The sequence below is a fragment of the Helianthus annuus genome, chromosome 5 (genome assembly GCF_002127325.2).
Source record: "Helianthus annuus cultivar XRQ/B chromosome 5, HanXRQr2.0-SUNRISE, whole genome shotgun sequence".
NCBI lineage: Eukaryota > Viridiplantae > Streptophyta > Magnoliopsida > Asterales > Asteraceae > Helianthus > Helianthus annuus.
The window spans coordinates 10,560,942-10,575,781 of NC_035437.2; the positions used below are offsets into that span (position 1 = coordinate 10,560,942).

Here is a 14,840-nt window from a genome sequence, read left to right on the forward strand (position 1 = left end):
TTTGAAAGGAACAATAGACTCGGAAACCCAGAAAAAGCGATCCTTCCAGGACCCAAGTGTTGTAACCATGGATGAAATAAGGCAAGTATCAACCTTTGATGTCTCAAAGGTGAACCAGTCACCATTCTTGGCCAAACGAAAAAATCGCCGGAAAAGCAACAAAGAAGGATCATATCCAAGAGCACGACACAAAACTTCAAAATGCAAAACCCTAGCCATCCCCTTCGGATGAACTTGCCCAAAAGAAACCCGATAATACTCAAACAAGTTCAAAACGAAAAAAGAAAAGGGATAACGAAGATTCGACCATTGAAAATGACGACAGTACAGAGCAATCGAACCAGGGTTTGGTTTATCAACGGAAACATCGCAAGCAGGGGCAGTTGGGTTAAAATTTTTATCAATGCCATATTCCAAACAAAATAAATCTACCTCCTCTTGTGTCATTCGAGAAAATGACTTTGCTAAGTCCTTAAGAGCACCCATTTTTGAAACAAAAAGCGAAGAATGAAAGATGTAAAGAAAACTAACCTTAGAGAAGGAGGATAGATGACAGAAACTTGGAGAAGTTATGAGTAAAATGGAAAGGATTCACAAATTACAAAATAAATATAAACCTACAATAGGGGTAATAAAGGTAAATAATAACTGCTGCAAAACCGCCGCCCTATCAACTGACACACATCAATCAAATCAATCATTTAAAATTCAAATTCAAAAATTAACTGCCTTCAGCCTTTCAAACCTTCAAGCAACGAACCCTTGAAACATTCAAGTGACAAAACATATGCATAAAAGTCAGAAGTCTTTGAGCAAAATACCCCAAAAACCTCTGACTTGGGGGCTGATGACGGGGGTAGCCCAAGACTAAATAAAGTGACTAGATATGCAAATGCTTAAAAGGTTGAAAGGTTCACCGGTTGAAAAGCTGTAAAGTGAGAAAAGCGAGGAACAGTAATCAATCACATCTGAGAACTCGTTTCACCAACTCACGCCCACAAAAGCAGAGCAGGTCTGCACGATACATGCTATTACCCAGGGGTCCAAAGCCTTCAACCCCAAAAGGGGAAACCCTCCATTGCAAACAGGTTCCACTAGTCTTGTACATACCATTTGAGGAGATGTCTTCCCCTATAAGAAGACAGCTCATTCACTCCAAAAAGACATTCCGAAACAGAGAGATTCCTGAATCTCTGGTCATTCATAGAGTACTTGCTCACTTCCAAGTTACTCTTCGTCACATCCACCACACACACATTCTATTTGCTCTCATTTCTGGATTCGAGCTCATCTCAGAGAAAGAACTTTAAAGCAAATAACAATTACATACTAGTGAACCTGCTTTCACGTTTTGCAAACGTGGGGGGATCCCGCGACCTGCGTTAGGCAAGACTGAACCCTTCAGCCTTCTTGCCTAACCAACTCAGCTATCATCCTTGGTCTCGTGTTTGTTGCATCAACACAGCCTTAAGCAAAACCTTCATGTAACTTACTTGAAATCAAGTCAATTTCCCTTACCAACCAACCAACACCCATTAAAACACCTACCTACATTAAATACGGCGCTACTTTACCAATAAAGACAGAAAACTACGTACGCCTACGCTAGCAACTGATGGGGTTCAAAAAGTATCTTTTCACATACGGGATATCATTTTTATCAATTAGACATATAAAAATAGTATACATGAAGTTTTTTTAAAAATAGCATACATGAAGCTTTCTTTAAAAAAAAAAATGTTTTTTTGAACGGCATAACAGGAAGGACCATCACATAGGTAAAAAAATCTTCCCCGGCCCCATGGATAAAAGGGTAAAAAATCCATCAGACAGAACAAACACCAACCACACCACATCACATAAGCAAGTAATGGAGCGAACCCATAAAACAAAAACCGAAACCCAGGGATTCATTGCGCGCTACCATGTGTTTTTTGTAATCTTAATCTCTAGTCAACAATACAAAAACACTTTCAAATTTCAAATTAAAAATCCAGTAGCAGCATCCCTCCTTTCTTACAATCCTCCTTATGCCTCAGCAAATCTGTTGATCATGACATAAACATACAAATTAACACTTCATTCATTTCTGCACACAAATGTCAACATGTGTTTATAAAATATCAAAAGTTGAACTTTACCCCAACTCAGAGAGTTTCATGTGGGAGACGGCATAGTCGGCAAAGAAAGCATCCTCGTCCTGATTCAAAACAACGAAATTAAGCATACAAGTACCTAATGCAGCCTACAAGGGTTGAAGCTATAAAGGTACTCACAGCAGCATATTTCTCAACCAGGGGTCGGAATACAGGGTCTTCAAGGAGAGCTTTGTCGGTAGGTAGCTTGAGGAGACCCTCTTTCTCACCAGCAAGAAGCTCTCTGTTTACAACAACTAATTTAGGATTTGTATAAAACTATAAATTGCAATAAACCCAAAACTAAATCTTACGTGAAGTAGCTGTTGTCGAAGACAAGGGGATTGGAAGTCCATGGTCCCTCAAATCCAGATCGCTCCTTGTGGGCAGCCCCCTATATAAAAAAATACACGTTAAAATTTTGCTCAAGCAAATTCTAATGAAAATAATGAATGTAGTGACTATCGACACCAACCAGAGTGTGGCCACCAGATAGTGTCACAATGTCAATGTCGTCAAGACCCATGGTCTTAACAAAAACATCCCTCAAATGGTCGTTTCCTGAAATACATACAGATGATACATCTTAATACGGTACAAATGATTAATAGCCAGAAACATCAAATAAATAGATAATCATCATGTTCCAATACACAAGATGAACGTCCAGAGTTAACAGATTCACTAACCCTTAGTTGCATCAGGAAGGCGGCCTTCAACTGGGGGCTCTTCTTTGTCCTGAAGCAAATTTAAGTTATCCAATTAGGGCATAAAACGTTAAAATCATAACATTATAGAAATCATACGAACAAAAAAGCCCGTTAGTAAACATTAAGTTAACAAAACAAAACAAAACTAACCTCCCTTCCCGGATGGAAAGGAACTTCAGGACCTCCAGCAATTTCGACAGCAACAACACCGGCCAACTAAAGCAAAAGGTTAAGAAGCTAATCAGCATGGAAATGTTAATCCAGATCAAAAGTAGTTAGCCAAAGCTAGCTTACCTGATAGAAATCACCATATGAAAGGATGGGAAATTGTTCCTTGATAGGCTCTAATAGCCTGACAGCAATGTCAAGACCATTGTTGGCACCATGGCTCAACTCAGCCTTGTACCTCATGGTACCGAAAGGACCTCCGCTTTTGGTGTTCACATCATAAGTACCAGCAGAGTGCCATCTGTAACCCATTATAGAAAAAGAAAAACCTTTTAAGACATGATAACAGAAGTTTGTGTATCTGTTACCTAACAGCTCTTTTCAAGTTAAAAAACATTTGTTTTACAAACTAATTACATGAAAATATTATCCGAACTACAAATTACAGGGTCATGATTATTGCTTAATTTTAAATCCTAAAGGCAAATAAAATGTTTCTTGATTAACCCAATTTGTATCATTGCAAAGTTGCAATACTAAACTGATTACTCACAACAAGGTTTTCATAAGTCATCATATACATGCTAATGCTATGCTAAGTCTCTTAACTTCCTCACAAAACTAATCAAGTTATCTTTATAAAATATCTCTAGCATTCGATTAAATCAGCAAATTACCAACACAAAAAGCCCTTGACCATGTGTAGTGGGGCGTTTTTTTTAAAAAAATTTCAAAAATAACGCCCGAAAACGCCCACCCCTCCATTACAGGGGGCGTTATTTTGTAAAATTTTTGAAAAATGTTTCTTCCGGCGTTTTCTTTAAAACGCCCAAATCAAACTAAGTTGCATGAGACCATGTGAGTGTTGACCAATGGGAAGAGACATGAGTGGGATAGTTCAGCTTTTTAAAAAAGGTTTTTTTTTTTTAATAATTGTAAGGGGCATTATGGGGCATTATACCCACTACACCACTTTTGCTATAATGCCCCCTTGCTGACTAGGACGCCACGTGTCGTATAATGCCCCATGGTGGGGGCATTATAACCTTCTACCACTACGCATGGTCTTAGCCTATACAAAGGGATAACAGAATCTTACGCAAGACGGAGCATCAAAGGAGCACATCTCTTGTCAGCAATAAATCCTCTGAGCTTCCTCCTGGCTTTGTCAACAGCCTTCTTGTACTCCTCACTAACACATGGATAGCTCTTCCCCATGGTTTTAAACCTGAACAAGCATTTACAAAAGAAAAATAAGTTAATCGTATCTAAACATGTCCGAAAAGGCGATAATACCACATCTGAAAAATACAACTCCTACATCATACAGTCCAAATCAAACGATCGTTAATCGCATCTAAACATGCATGCTCAACAAATTCAAATCATTCATGAACAACAAAACCACATACATAACAATTCACAAAGATCTCACACACAGTTCAAATCAAAGGATCAAACGAGGGTCGATCCTATCTAAACATGCGTGGTCAACATTTCTCCAGATTACTACACACAGTTCAAGTCAAACGATCGTTAATAGTGTCTAAGCATGCATGTTCAACATTTCCACAAATTTAAACGCCTTATGAACAAATCCTCACTTAACAAATCGATATCACACAGATCTTCCAAAAATTCAACATCGATCAAAACAAAACTAACAAATACAAATTTACATGTTACATCTACCAACTGTTGACTCCAAAAGTCAAACCAGCAAAAATCCCCAAATTTACCGATCACACAACTCAAAATACATACATGAACACAAAACAAAACTAGATTTCTACACTGACTACAAAATGCAACCAAACAGATCAAACATCACAAACAAATTCTAAAGTCAAACGAACAACCATACACAGACGATCGTCTATCAAATTACAATTGAATAATGATAAACATCTACAATTACATAGTTAACAAACAGATCGGTAGATAACTAACCGTTAAAATCGGATGAAAAGATGAAGAATCTGAAGAATCGATAAGCCCTAGAACGAGTGAAACGAGTGAGCGTGAGGAGGCCACAAGCACTCTCATTTTATAAAGGGGCTGATTGGAAGAAAAACAGAAGGTTCCAGAACTTTTTATTATGGCCGTTGGATCGGTGGTCAAGTGTTAGTTTAACGGACAGGATTGATTTGAAGGGGTTGGGTGGAAATTGTGGAAAAACAAATCAAAATGGCCGGTTGGGTGGTCTAGTCTAGACGGCCGAATCGGGTTGGTAGTTTTTGGTCAAAAACCGGCAACAAAAACCATTTGGTTTGTGTGTGAAAAGCATCCACGTTAAAAAAACCATATTATTTAAAAAAAATTAACGGCTAACGGAATAAATCCCGAGCACTCGGGCATCTACTGGACCAAATGGAGTAACACGAGTCCACAAATTTCGGGGAAAACCAGTTAACCCACCCGTCCGTAGACACGACGGTGAAATTACCGGTAAAACCGTTTGACTTAAGGATCGAACTCAGGTTCCATGGATCTCCTATCATTGTCCACCAGTGTCTGGATGGCAAAAATACCCGAGCCCGACGGGTATACCCGAAACCGACACAAATGGGACGGGTATACCCGATACCCGACGGGTATTGGGCCGGGTATGAGATTAGTTTTAAAAATTTTCGTGGGTATGGGTCGGGTATGGGATTAGGTGATACCCGACCCGATTACCCGAAACCACATACCCGTTTACCCGAACTATATACCCGCTTGTTATAATTTCTATTTTTATTTTCCATTAACCCTTGTTTATTAGTGATTTATTTTAGTATGTTCATAATGTGAAAAAATAAATCTTCTTTTAGTATATGTATTTAATAATAGTATTTATATTTTTTTATGTTGTGAATTATATACATGTAAGTGTATAAGTATTATAAAGTTATTATTAATTTATAATAAAATTTATATGTATTTAATATACATTTTTAATTAATAATAGTTGTTATATAAATAAAGTAATATAATAATTACAATAGTAAAAAAATGTATTTAGAAATCCCAATGTATATCATTTAACAAACTAATGGGTATACCCGATACCCGACGGGTAATTACCCGACAAATACCCGACGGGTATTGGGTCGGGTATGGGACGCGATTTTATAACCGGGTATGGGTATGGGATTACCAATACCCGACCCATTGTCATCCCTAGACTGTCTTATTTTATGCATCTCCCAAAAATAATGCAAGTCTTCCACCACTTGATCTAGAGATCATTGGCATCACTTGTTAACATATATTAATTATTATTATTATTATTATTATTATTATTATTAGTTTTATACTTCTATAATTAATATATTTCATAATTAATCTAAATAATAGTAATAATTTGTGGGGTTGGGTCAAAATGATAAAGACATTAGAGTTAGTGTGTTGTTCCTCTGTAAATTAAGAGTTCGAGCTCCATCAAAAACGGATTGAAGTAGAAATTTGCTAAAAATTTGTAGTTTAAAATAACAACAACAATAATAATTTGTGTGTTATTATGACTTTTATGTCTATGGTGTTTATATAGATTATTATTATTATTATTATTATTATTATTATTATTATTATTATTATTATTATTTTCCCCTATATAATTGCAAATTACTTTTGTGAGTATAGATTACTATTCAATTTTTTATATGTTTCTTAGCATATGGTACACATCTTGCAACTAAAGTCCATTATTCTTTTACTTTATTGTTTATTCTCTTAGTATTTGGTATCCCTTTTTCTTTTAATTTAGTATTTGTATTTTTGAGTCTACAACAAATATAAAAACATTTTGTTAAATTATTAGTGTGTTGTTGGTGGTGAAATCAACTATGATCCATTCTTGAGGATAATTTAAAAGATAAATATAAGCAATGTATCAAGGTATAACAAATATACTTGACTTCAATTGTTCAGTTTAATCTTTATTAACGCAACTTTAATGGCAAGTTGTTACTTCGTGGTTACATTAAAACATTGAAATGGGTTCAACACAGATAGAAACCTGTATTTGGAGGTGGAATACATGGATGTGTTGATTTTTTTTTTAGTAAACACAGCAACGTAACGTTCGTGGTTTAATGTATTTACGTCTATTTTCGTTGGACTCAACGATCCCGTCGCAACGCGCGGATCCGTAATACTAGTTATTATTATAGTTACAAATTAGAATCATCATATGTTAATCTTTAATATGTTTGTTTTATTTTAACTAATACGACTAAAAGGTTCATATATGATATATACATGAAAAATAATCATGTAGGTTATGACTGATAATCTCTTAATACAAAGTGTATTAGGGGTTGTATGTTTAGCTTTTAATGATGTTTTTAATGGTTCAGACATCTTACTGGTTTAGCACTTAATTGTTCAGACTGTTTCTTTCGCGAGCAGATGTCTGAATGGTTCAAACATTTGCCTCTTAATGGTTAAGCATTATACTGAGTCTGAATGGTTAAGACTTTAATCTAAATTGATCAGACATTTATCTCTGAACGATTAAGCATTATATTGGCTCTTAATGGTTCAGACCTCTTACTCTTTTACTGGTTTAACACTTAATGGTTCAGACATCTTACTGGTTCAGCATTTAACTATTCAGAAGGTGTCAAACAGCCCCTTAGACATGTATATAATCATGTAGGTTATGATTGATAAACTCTTAATACAAAGTGTATTAGACATGTATATAATGTACAATGTGTTAGTTTTTTCGATAACGAGTGTTAATCCTTTATATATGTCCATTCTTGTAAAACAATACGTCAGGGTATGTTTCACAAGAATATTTAACCTAGGGGTCTTATAAGCCATTTTATTGATGCTGATGGTATATTTAGAGTTAGGTAGCCTTAGTAAATATTGGTATTGATGTCCACTAGGTCTAGTTATACATTTATTGGAGTACCACCCCTAGTTTTTATCAGGGCATATGTTTTACACCTAATTTTGTTATATTAAGTGGTGTTATAGCACATGCATGTCGGTAACAATAGAAGTGCAACAACGATTGATAAGGTCATCGCAACTTGTAAGTTAGGATTCTGATGATGCTTAGAATTATAATTTTGATATCACTTATGTTTAGGGTTATTGTATCGTTGTCAGTGGGGTGATCAACAATGCAAGTGACAACCGTGAGAGAAGGGTAATGAAGAAATAGATGGAAGATATGGAAACATGTTATATTTGTGCTAGGTGAGAGAGCGAATTTGTGTAAAATACTCATAGTATCCCTTGTATCAAAAGACAATATATATACACACACACACGTTCATTTGGAGGGCTCCATTGGATAAGCTCCCCACCCGTGTGGCTCTTGCTAAAACGAGTATTCCGATGGCGTTCAGTTGTGTGCCCACGAGTGGTATTGAAATTTTAGACCATGTGCTGATTTCTTGTGGTTATGCAAAGGCTATTTGGGCCTTTGTATTGGACTCCTTGACCTCTTTTGAAGATCTGCTGGAACTAGTAAACAAAAGGGATGTCTCAATGTTCTAAAAGAAGATTGATCTAGCAATCATAATGGTAACTACTTGGCATATATGAAAGGTCAGAAACATTCAGGTTTTCAATGGGTAAGAGACTACAATTCAGAAGTTCAGAGAGGACACAAAAGCAACCGGCTTTTTATGTGACAAGAATCGAGTGAAAACGTCAATATATATTAGGCACGATGGTGTAATTTTAATTCCTCTTGAGTGATGCCTTAGAACTATCATTAAGTTAGTTTAGAATGCTAAACATTAAAGTTATTCTTGTGAAGTTGTGATCGACTATTTAATTTCCTTTCATCTTTTATAAGTCACTTGAGAATGCTAAACATTGAAGTTATTCTTGTGAAGTTATGATTGACTATTTAATTTCCTTTCATCTTTAGTAAACATTATAACATTTTACCAACTTAAAAATATTATTATGTTTTACACGTAGTTTTTTTATTGTATCAAAACTAAATAAAAAAGTTCGAAACATACCAATTATTTAATTTTTAAGTTAAAAAGTATAGAATGCTCATATATTGATTATTTGATTTATTTATCTTATATTAGAATTTAGAAGTGGCATTCATGTGTAGAGATAACATGATTTGCATATTTCAAGAGCACATGAATTGAATAATCTCATAAATTAACAAATACTTCAACTGCCAAGCTTTTGTTTTCAAATAAATTATTATTATTTTTTGTATGGCAATTCAAGAACACGTGAATTGAATAATCCCATATATTAACAAATATTTCAACTGTCGAGCTTTTGTTTTTAGATCAATTATTTTTTTTTTTGTATGGCAACATGTCCACTCACAACTACTTCATAACTCCATATAAAAGAACACATAATATTTTATTTCTTTTATAATTTAACTAGATTTACCACTGATGTGTGTCGGTGCGATATTATTTTTGATGTATATTTAAGCCCGCCAAGTTTTAAATTTATAAAACACGATATTCACTAACACTAAACACACATATGGGCAAGTGCACCCATCGTGGATGTAGTATAGTGTTGGTAAGATACCGAGGTCGTCCAAGGACACAAGAGCTTTTAATACCGGTTTATCCTCAACGTCTAATCAAATCAAAAAGTTAGAAAAATGTTTTAAACTAAGAAAAATAAAAGCTAACAAAATGTTGAAAATAAAAATAAAATAAAAACAAATAGACAAGATGAATCACTTGGATCCGACACGTGTATTAGTATAACCTTTGATTATTTTCGCACTTTTGCACTTGTTTAAGAGATTATCTTAGTTATTGTAGTAGGCCCCTCTTTTGAAGGCGACGTTACCCTCAACCCAGTAGTTTGAGTCAGCAAGGATACAATCCTAAAGGGTCGGATTATTGAAAGATAATGAATTAAGTTATTAATGCAAATTGTGGTAGGCCCCGCTTTTGGCGGTGACGTTACCCTCGGCTAAGTAGTCTGAGTCAGCAGGGATACAGTCCTAAATAGCCGGGTTATAGTATTAATAGTAGTTAACTTATGAGGGGGTCAAAGAGTTTGGATCCCCGCCATCCAATACCTATGGGCATTGAAGGAGATCCTACTAAATTTGACCCAGGTCCCAAGCAGGACCTCTAAACGCTGAACAAGGGCAAGACCCTTACCAAACCGTTCCCTTAACCCCCGACCAGGTAGCCAACATACCTCCATATAGACCGTGGAGATATGAATGGTGAAAATCTTTTATTTTATATAGACAGTAAAATAATGCCAAGACACCACGGACAAACGATAAGGAAAGATCACCTTCAACATAAGTAACTAGTTATTAAAGTCATTAATACAAAACCAAATAAAAAGTGCAAAAGATTAAAAATAAAAAGTATTATACTAAACACTTGTCTTCACCAAGTGATGTAAGAGACTTAGGCAAACATGGCCTTGATTGTCAAGAACTCTTACGATCAATCTTGGATCCCGAGACGACTCACACACTCTACGATGGACAATGGATGATGGTGGTGGATGATGGTGTTATGGTGGTGGTGGGTGGTGGATGAGGTGTGAGAGAGGTGGTGTGCCAAGGGATGAGAGAGAATGAAGCCAAGCTCCTCTATTTATAGGCTGAACAGAAGGCTGGACACGGCCCCGTGTCCGCTGGACACGGCCCCGTGCCCGTCTGACATTCTCTCACTTCATTAATTGTAATTGCGAATTACAATTAATGCGCCTGCTGTACTTTCACCACGCCCCCGTGCTCGCTGGACACGGCCCCGTGGTGGGCAATGGAAGCTTCTACTGGTTTGTCTTTTCTGCTGCTTCCTGGGCACGCCCCCGTGTTCGCTGGACACGGGGCGTGTTCAGACTCTGTTTCTTCTCCTTTGCCTTGGGAGGTGCCGTTGAGGGTCCGGGCAGTCCACTTTTGTTCCTTTTCTTGTATTTATGGTAGAATTAGTTGTCTTTTTGCTTCTTTTGAGCTCATTTCATCCTGAAAATACAAAAGGAAGACAAAAACACTCTTTTTCCAACATTAGTACTTAAAAAGGGTTAGTTTTATGCCTTAATTGATGTGATTTATATGTTGCATTTTACACACATCAAATACCCCCACACTTGAACTTTTGCTTGTCCTCAAGCAAAACTCTTTAAATGTGGCTTACACTCCCAAATGGAATAGGTAGAAGAGAAGTTTTTTTAGCTTGTCCTAGAGTGTCGGGAATCCAAGGTTTTTATAGGTTTTATTTTTATTTATTTACAATCCTATTCGTTATGATTTATTTTGAACGTTTCATAAGATAAATTACTTATTTGGGCATAGCATGCCTTATTAAAATTCCATTTATATACAAGTTCACATACCTCACGGGAGATCACTCAACACTCGGCCGAAGGTGTATATTTTAGTGAATCACTCGAGAGCGGCACGGAACTTACGCCTTCCATAGGCTTGCCAAGCAATCAATCCTCCTCCTTTTTAACTTTTTACCTTTGTAAATATCAAGAGGACTTTTGGGGTGAAGGGTTAGGCTTGGGTTAAAGGTGGGTGGTTGGTTAGTGGTTAGTAAAAAAGGGCGAAAATCGTAACAAGCGTCGGTTTTCGTGAAGTACCTTGTTTTTAGTGACTTTTTTATTTTGAAGTATTTCTCCAAACAAGCTTTTATAGCTTTTGTTTGTTTTTGACTTCATCATCATTTTTTTTTTGATCGTCACATAAAAAGGTGAGTTTACGAAAAAGCGAGCTTGTTACTAAAATAAAGGGTGAAAAAAAAAATAAAGAGGTTTTTGGTGGGTAAAAAGGGTTTTGGGGTAATGAAATGAAAGGTTTAGGCTCAAAGGGGCTATCTAGGGGGATTTTGGGTAGGTAAAAAAAATTAAAAATAATGGTTTTGAAAAAAAATGGTTAGTCCTAATGCCTCCATCATTTACTTACTTGGGTTTAAGTTGGTAAGGACCGGGAATGTATCGTCGTGGCAAGTTCTAGATTTATAAGGACCGAGCGGCTATTCACACAAGAAACGAAAAATGAGCATTTAATCTAAATATGTGTATTTTTATGCTCAATAAAGGCTCAAAACTCACTTTTGTGGGAATGGGTTTTTAATGTGACCAAGCATATATAATCGAATTTTTAACTAGACTTGTTATACCGTTTCATAATTTTCTTATGTTGGTTCTTTTTTTTTTTATCACGACGCTATCGGTTGTAAACTTGTAAAAATATAACCTTTTTAGAACTTGTTATTCCCAACTTAAACTAAGACAAGTAAATAAAAAAATGAAAAAGTTTTTGAAAAAATTTGGGGTGTTTAGCGGTTCCAATAGAGTTTTGTGTAAGGCTTGTGTTTAGGATTTTGCAAAATTTCAAGGTTTTTAGCATCCCCCCCACACTTAAATTACACATTGTCCTCAATGTGTCCAAAAATAATGTTTTTGGTTGATTAGAATGTGTAAAAGTGGATTTAAAAGCAAAGGTTTATGTTACTGGCAGTCTGGACACGGCCCCGTGCCCATTGGACACGACCCCGTGGTGAACTGCCAGTAACGATAACTTACAGAAGGTGAACACGGGGGCGTGTCGGCTGGACACGACCTCGTGTCTGGCAAAAAATTGCAGGTCAGTAGCCAAACAGCAGACCTGGGAGATGAACACGGGGGCGTGTCGGCTAGACACGTCCCCGTGTGGACAGTCTGTTAGCCTGAAAAATAGGTTTTGTCTCCCGGTTTCTCCATCATGGGGCTGCAAGTGCTAATGTTTAGCACTCTAACCCTTGCATTGCACCTGTTTAAACACTAAATACCAACCAAACAAGCACAAACCATCCTAAATTACCATCGTCAAGCATCATCCAAACACAAAGTAAAAATAAAACAAAGATAAAAAGTAGTTAGAGAAAGTAAATTGTTCGACAAATGGCACGCAGGCCATGAATTGTTTGATAGATAGAAGGGCACTTAAACCTGTGGGCTCATCACCAACCAGCCCCTTGTTCCTCCAAGCCTCCTACTCCATGTCTTCATCACTACCATCACCTCCACCCCCGTGCCTCGCCATGTACTCCCGGATGCTACCGATATCATCTTGTATATCGTTAATGTTGCGTTCGATAGCTCCAACCCGGTGGTGTGTGTTGTTGGCGAGATTGTAGGTGTTCCTTGTGCACATGAGGTTTTTCCTGCAAAAGATCATGTAAACTTTGAAAGTTAGGAAAACCACCTCCTTGAGAGGAGGATTGGCCCGCATCGCCTTGGGGTGGATACTGAAAATGGGGATGTGGTGCATGAAGAACTAGAGCCTCTTGCGGGTTCCATGCATAGCCTTGCGTTCTCTGAAAGCTCACCGTCCCGTCCTTCGCTTCATAAAGCAAGTTCATGGATCGACAAATGTGATAATCGACCCGTCCCGACCATGGACTCCTTTCGAAGGACCTTGGGATATTCGTGAAGTGCTTGAAAAGACGGTACACCCATCCTCCGAAGAAGATCGGTGTAGGAGCATGAGCAAGGCGGTATAGGTGCATGTTTCGCAGTAGGAGGTACGGAACATCTAGAGGCTTCTGGTTGTGGATGCAGTGAAGGACAACCAAATCTTTCAACCCAACAACGCCACTACTGTTGTGGCATTGGTTCAGCGAGTACGATAGGAGCCTGTGGATGTATCGGTATAGCGGGTCCCTCAGTTTGGTACTTTTGGTGCTGCTCGGGTTGTAGATTCCTTCACCTATTTGAGCCCATGCGGCTTGGCGTTCAGTTGCATCCAAGTCTCGTAATCCCCCTGTATTCTCTTCATTCCCCGCTTCCTCTTCACTATATAGCCCAATGATGGCTCCAAACTGTGCCATGGAGGTTCTAAACGTGGTCCCTCCACATCGAAATTCGACCGCCTCATGGTCAAATGGTTCGCGCCTCGAGTTGAAAATGAAGGTGCTGTAGAACTCTATCGTGCATTGATGTACCGACCGTAGTCGGGTGGTCAATGCGACATGCAGTGGACCCCTCACAATGTTGTTGAAGCGGTCAAGTTGGTTCACCATGGTTAGCAAATCAGTACACGCCCGCCTTGGGTACTCTTCCGGTCTTGTTTGTAGAACCTCGTACCGTGCCCTAGCGTCCAGTTCATTTGCGTTAAACCTTGTGAATTTCGACATCTGAAAAGAATACATAAAAAGTTAGTACGAAACAAGGAAAATCAGAGTGAAACTGCAAACAGTGGGCTGCACACGGCCCCGTGTTCAGCGGACACGACCCCGTGTCCAGGCGTCTGTAACCCAAAAATTCCATTTTTCGTCCCGGTTTTGAAAACCTGAAAATTTTTAGCCCAATAGTAGCGGTTTCCCCCGAAAATGAAACCCTAAGTGTCATTTTTCCCAAAACAAACCGTTTACCCTTTCAATTTCGTGTTTTTTGGTTCAAGAACAAGGGTTTGGGGTTTTATTTGGAAATCGGACAAATCTATCAACAATACATGCTTATTTACTTTCTACTACTCTAATCTAAACTACTACTAACAAATTTCATCAAAAATTTTGAGTTCGATCCGGATGAACATGAAGAACCCTAGATTTTTCCCCAATTTTTGATGTTTTAACTACATGCAAGTAACTAATCTAACTACTAATGAAGATAGAATCATACCTTGACGTTGTTAGATTCGGTGGTGACGTTGAAAAACTGCAGAAAATCGCCTCAAACTAGAGAGTTTTCGGCTAAACGGGGCGTGTGGAATGGTGTAACTGATAGGAAAAGAGGGTTTTATCCCGACAGTCGCCTCGACACGGCCCCGTGCCGAGCAAAGTTTTTTTTTTTTATGTGCTCGTGTGCATGCCCCTTATTTCCGAAAAATGGTTAGACGATTTACCGGTTTTTAAACGTATACTTACCT

At 37.6% G+C, this 14,840-nt stretch overlaps 1 protein-coding gene across 1 annotated transcript; it reads right to left on the reverse strand.

The window, feature by feature from the left end:
• Positions 1–1,868: 1,868 nt before the first annotated feature.
• Positions 1,869–5,115, reverse strand: LOC110939906 (L-ascorbate peroxidase, cytosolic). Its single transcript, XM_022181482.2, has 10 exons — positions 4,964–5,115; positions 4,113–4,241; positions 3,140–3,314; positions 2,996–3,061; positions 2,825–2,873; positions 2,611–2,696; positions 2,450–2,529; positions 2,277–2,379; positions 2,142–2,200; positions 1,869–2,044 (listed from the first exon to the last, which is right to left on the reverse strand). The coding sequence occupies exons 2-10, from the start codon at positions 4,229–4,231 to the stop codon at positions 2,029–2,031; spliced, it is 753 nt and encodes a 250-aa protein (XP_022037174.1). The 5' UTR covers positions 4,232–4,241; positions 4,964–5,115; the 3' UTR covers positions 1,869–2,028.
• Positions 5,116–14,840: the final 9,725 nt, after the last annotated feature.

Excerpts from the sequence above, each read along its gene's own strand:
- LOC110939906 (XM_022181482.2), bottom strand. The coding sequence starts at position 4,231 with ATGGGGAAGAGCTATCCATGTGTTAGTGAGGAGTACAAGAAGGCTGTT. Across the intron at positions 2,697-2,824 it reads CCTTCCTGATGCAACTAAGG|GAAACGACCATTTGAGGGAT; the intron begins GTTAGTGAATCT and ends TATGTATTTCAG. Across the intron at positions 2,201-2,276 it reads TGGTTGAGAAATATGCTGCT|GACGAGGATGCTTTCTTTGC; the intron begins GTGAGTACCTTT and ends GTTTTGAATCAG.